A 1727-nucleotide genomic window follows, 5' to 3' on the forward strand; every position below is an offset into this window, starting at 1 on the left:
CATGGACTCCTAAATTTCAGAATTCACATATACTGTCAGTCACATAAGAAGACTTTAATTGAGCCTATTTGTGTCTGTTTTATGTAAATCAAAAGCTAAATGTGAGACTCTTTTTTTTTTCCTCAGGCCCTTCTGACAAACTGTGACCAATTTTATTTTGTCGCACAAATATGATGAATGGTCTGGGTTGAAGTGAGCATTCTTAATGCTTCTGCTTTTGTTATTTCGTCTCTTTGAACCCAGCAGAACACAAGCAGAGCCGCACACAGACTGCTGAGTTTGAGGAATCATCCTCCGAGGTTCCCACTGCAGATATATTTGGGGTAAAGATGATGCTCGGAGTGAGTAAACTGACCCTCTGGGTGCTGACAGGTCTGGTGGCCGTCACAAGTGTCTTCTCTAATGTCTACATGTTTTTGATGAGCCTATGGAACAAAAATGAGAAAAAGGAGAGGAGTCCCAGCGAGACCATCGTCATGGCTCTGGCAGTGGCCAACGTGTCCCACCAGCTGGTGTGTTACTTCTGGATGACAGTGAATGAGGTGGACAGCAAGTGCTACATGGCCCAGATGTTCTACACAGTCCTGCTGCTGATCATCTTCAGCTTCAAGTTCACCATCATGTGGGACACCAGCTTTCTCACCTTTTACTACAGCACCAAGCTGGTCAGCACACCCAACCACTGCTACACGCAGATCCAAGCTGCCATCCTCAAGCACGTGACCCTGGCCATTTTCTTTATCCCAATGTGTGGACTGGCTTGCTGCATTCCGACAATGGTGCTATTTCAACCCGACAACCACACCACGGAAAAACACACAAACGAGGATTGCGGGATTCTGCTGCCCAAAACCACCACCGGGGAGTTCTACGATGTTGTTTTTTTGCTCCTCTCTGACGTGGTGCCGGGGATGATCATGCTGAAGTGCTGCATCTCCATCTCCGTCCACCTGGTCATCCATCTCCGCCACATGAAAGCCAGCAACAACGGTGCCCACCGCCCAAAGCTTGGCTCTCAGTTGAGGGTGGTCCAGATGTCTCTGCTTCTTGTAGGCAACTTCATCGTTTACCTTGTGGTCGACCTATACATGAACTACCAGATTGTGGTGAACCACGACACTTCTATCGGCGTCACGTTCTTTGTAACGTCGGTCTACACCACTGTCACAGCCATGGTACTCATCTACGGTAAAAAGACTCTTTGGAAAACCATGATACACGATCTTAACACCTGTCTGGATGAGTACTGGTGTTTGTCATGTCTGAAGCTGCCAGAACATAAGACTACGTCCAAAAATCCTGCAAAAGTTGAAAACTGAAAAAACAAATTGCGTTTTGCTTAAATATTTTGATTATCTGGTTTCAGCTAAAATTGAAAAATCCTATTTTTTATTTTAGAAGTTTCTGACATCCTGCTGAACTGAACATTTTTGCTGTCTTAACTTGTTAGGACAGGACGTGTAGAGCTGTTTGAGTGATGCACACCAAGAAAATCACAACCTTATCACAGTGTGCCTGATGAAAATTAATATTTCAGTGAAACAAATAATAGACAGGCCTGCAAAATCTATCTCCCGAGCACGGTTGCTTGGCCATGATGTAAGTCTGTGCCCATCTGAAATGTTAAAAAATACATGCGGCTGTGGTGAGAGTACAGAGCATATTAATAAAACACTACAGTACATACAACTTGATTTTTATTTTTTTATTTTTTTTTCTTCCCTGGC

The 1727-nt window shown here is 44.2% G+C and overlaps 1 protein-coding gene across 1 annotated transcript; it reads left to right on the top strand.

Moving 5' to 3' along the window:
* Nucleotides 1-279: 279 nt before the first annotated feature.
* Nucleotides 280-1511, top strand: LOC108234944 (taste receptor type 2 member 38). The gene has a single exon (XM_017414566.3). The coding sequence runs from the start codon at nt 330-332 to the stop codon at nt 1317-1319; it is 990 nt and encodes a 329-aa protein (XP_017270055.3). The 5' UTR covers nt 280-329; the 3' UTR covers nt 1320-1511.
* The last annotated feature ends 216 nt before the right edge of the window (nt 1512-1727 follow it).

The sequence above is a fragment of the Kryptolebias marmoratus genome, linkage group LG1 (assembly GCF_001649575.2).
Source record: "Kryptolebias marmoratus isolate JLee-2015 linkage group LG1, ASM164957v2, whole genome shotgun sequence".
Taxonomy (NCBI): Eukaryota; Metazoa; Chordata; class Actinopteri; order Cyprinodontiformes; family Rivulidae; genus Kryptolebias; species Kryptolebias marmoratus.